A 1,561-nucleotide genomic window follows, 5' to 3' on the forward strand; every position below is an offset into this window, starting at 1 on the left:
CGGGGGGGGGGGGGAGATCCTGGCTACGGGCTTGCCTCTAGCGGTGGTCCTGAGCAATGCTCCCTCTAACCTGTGGAGCCTTGTGAGCAAAAAATTCTACTTGGTGAGCTACTGGCATTAAAGTTAGCGAGGGATTTGGCTGCTGCATAAATCAGTTTGCTCTGGAGGCATCCTTCCTGAGCTGAGACAGAAATGCGTGAGCCGGAGGCTAAAAAACTGTGAGCTGGCTCACACTGACTCAGCTTAGAGGGAACACTGGTCCTGAGTCTGCATTCTCTGCACGGGGTTCTAATCTATATCTAGTCTACAAAGGAGAGTTTTCATCCGGGGTGAACTTCTGGTGGCAGCACTCTAAGTGGGGTTGTCAGCATAGCACTGGCAACCATCGGGAAGTTTAGAGGGGCAGGGGCATGCAAATCTCCCAGATTGTGATGTCACTTCCTGTACGAGCCCAGAAGCGATGTCATCATGCCAGCACAACGCTCTAGGATTCACCACAACCTCTCTGGTTTTACCACAGAGTTCTGTGGGACTCCTAGAGCATCATGCCACCCTCTCTTCCAGGTTCACGCCAGAAGGAACACTGCGGTGTCAGAACAATGCCTACTGAGTGGTGGTGGGCAAGCAGGGCTGCTGGGCAGGAGGCCAGCCCTAATGCTGTCAGCCCTAATTTTTTCAGCCCTAATTCTGGGATGTGCCTCCCCCCCAACCCCAGGTACCATATAAGCTCAGTGGTGGAATGAAAATGTATCAAGGAGTGAGAGCCGGAATGGTGGAGTGCGGGAGTACCCAACGTGATGCCTCTGGGCACCCTGGTGCCCACCAACACCTTTCCCGGGGGGCAACAAGTGGACAGGGTGACTCGGGACCTCTGCTCAGCAGGGCTTCTGACTGGTCATGGGAGATTTGGCTGAGCAAATTTTGTTTAAAACAGTGCTTCAGCAGCAGCTGCCCACCACAGCACGAGGTTCTTCACTGCGTGGCTAAAGATAAGCTATGGCAGCCATCTTGTGGCTGGCTCTGCCTCCTGTGACAGCCATTTTGCGTCAGCCATTTTGTGTCTGTGCCCACCATCTTGTGTCAGAATTCCAAAGATGAGCTTGGGCTCAAAAAGTTTGGAGGCCCCTGGTGTAGTGGTTAGTCCGCCAAACTAGAATCTGAGAGGCCCTGCTTCAAATCCCCAGTCAGTCCTAAACCTCGCCGGGTGACCTTTGGGCCAGTCTCTCTCTCTCTCGCTCAACCCAACCTGTCCTCGCAGGGTTGTTGTGAGGATCAAATGGGGAAGGGGAAGCCTGTATGTCACGCTGAGCTTCTTGGAGGAAGGGTGAGGAGAAAAATGCACTAGAAAGAAGCAAACCTTTAATTCCTCCTGGATTTTCTCTTCCATCAGTTTGGCGGCTTTGCGATCTTCTGTCTCGATCTTCCACTTCTCCGCCACGATGCGTGCTTTCGCCTTCGCCATAGCATCCCGGAACTTCTGTGTGATCTCAGCTTCTTTCTTCTTCCTTTAAAAATAATACAGAGAAGGGGTTTTTTAAAAAAATATATTGAGAGATTCCGG

General features: G+C 52.1%; 1 protein-coding gene across 1 annotated transcript in view; it reads right to left on the bottom strand.

Annotated features, from left to right (window-relative positions):
- SH2D4B (SH2 domain containing 4B) overlaps positions 1–1,505 on the bottom strand; it is a gene marked incomplete at both ends in the record, with an annotated part of 44,038 nt that extends 42,533 nt beyond the window's left edge. Inside the window, one exon of the mRNA XM_015405665.1 lies at positions 1,358–1,505. Coding sequence (XP_015261151.1) covers positions 1,358–1,505 — 148 coding nt within the window. The remainder of the gene's footprint in view (positions 1–1,357) is intronic.
- Positions 1,506–1,561: the final 56 nt, after the last annotated feature.

Source organism: Gekko japonicus, unplaced genomic scaffold (assembly GCF_001447785.1).
Source record: "Gekko japonicus isolate JY-2015 unplaced genomic scaffold, Gekko_japonicus_V1.1 scaffold5270, whole genome shotgun sequence".
Taxonomy (NCBI): Eukaryota; Metazoa; Chordata; class Lepidosauria; order Squamata; family Gekkonidae; genus Gekko; species Gekko japonicus.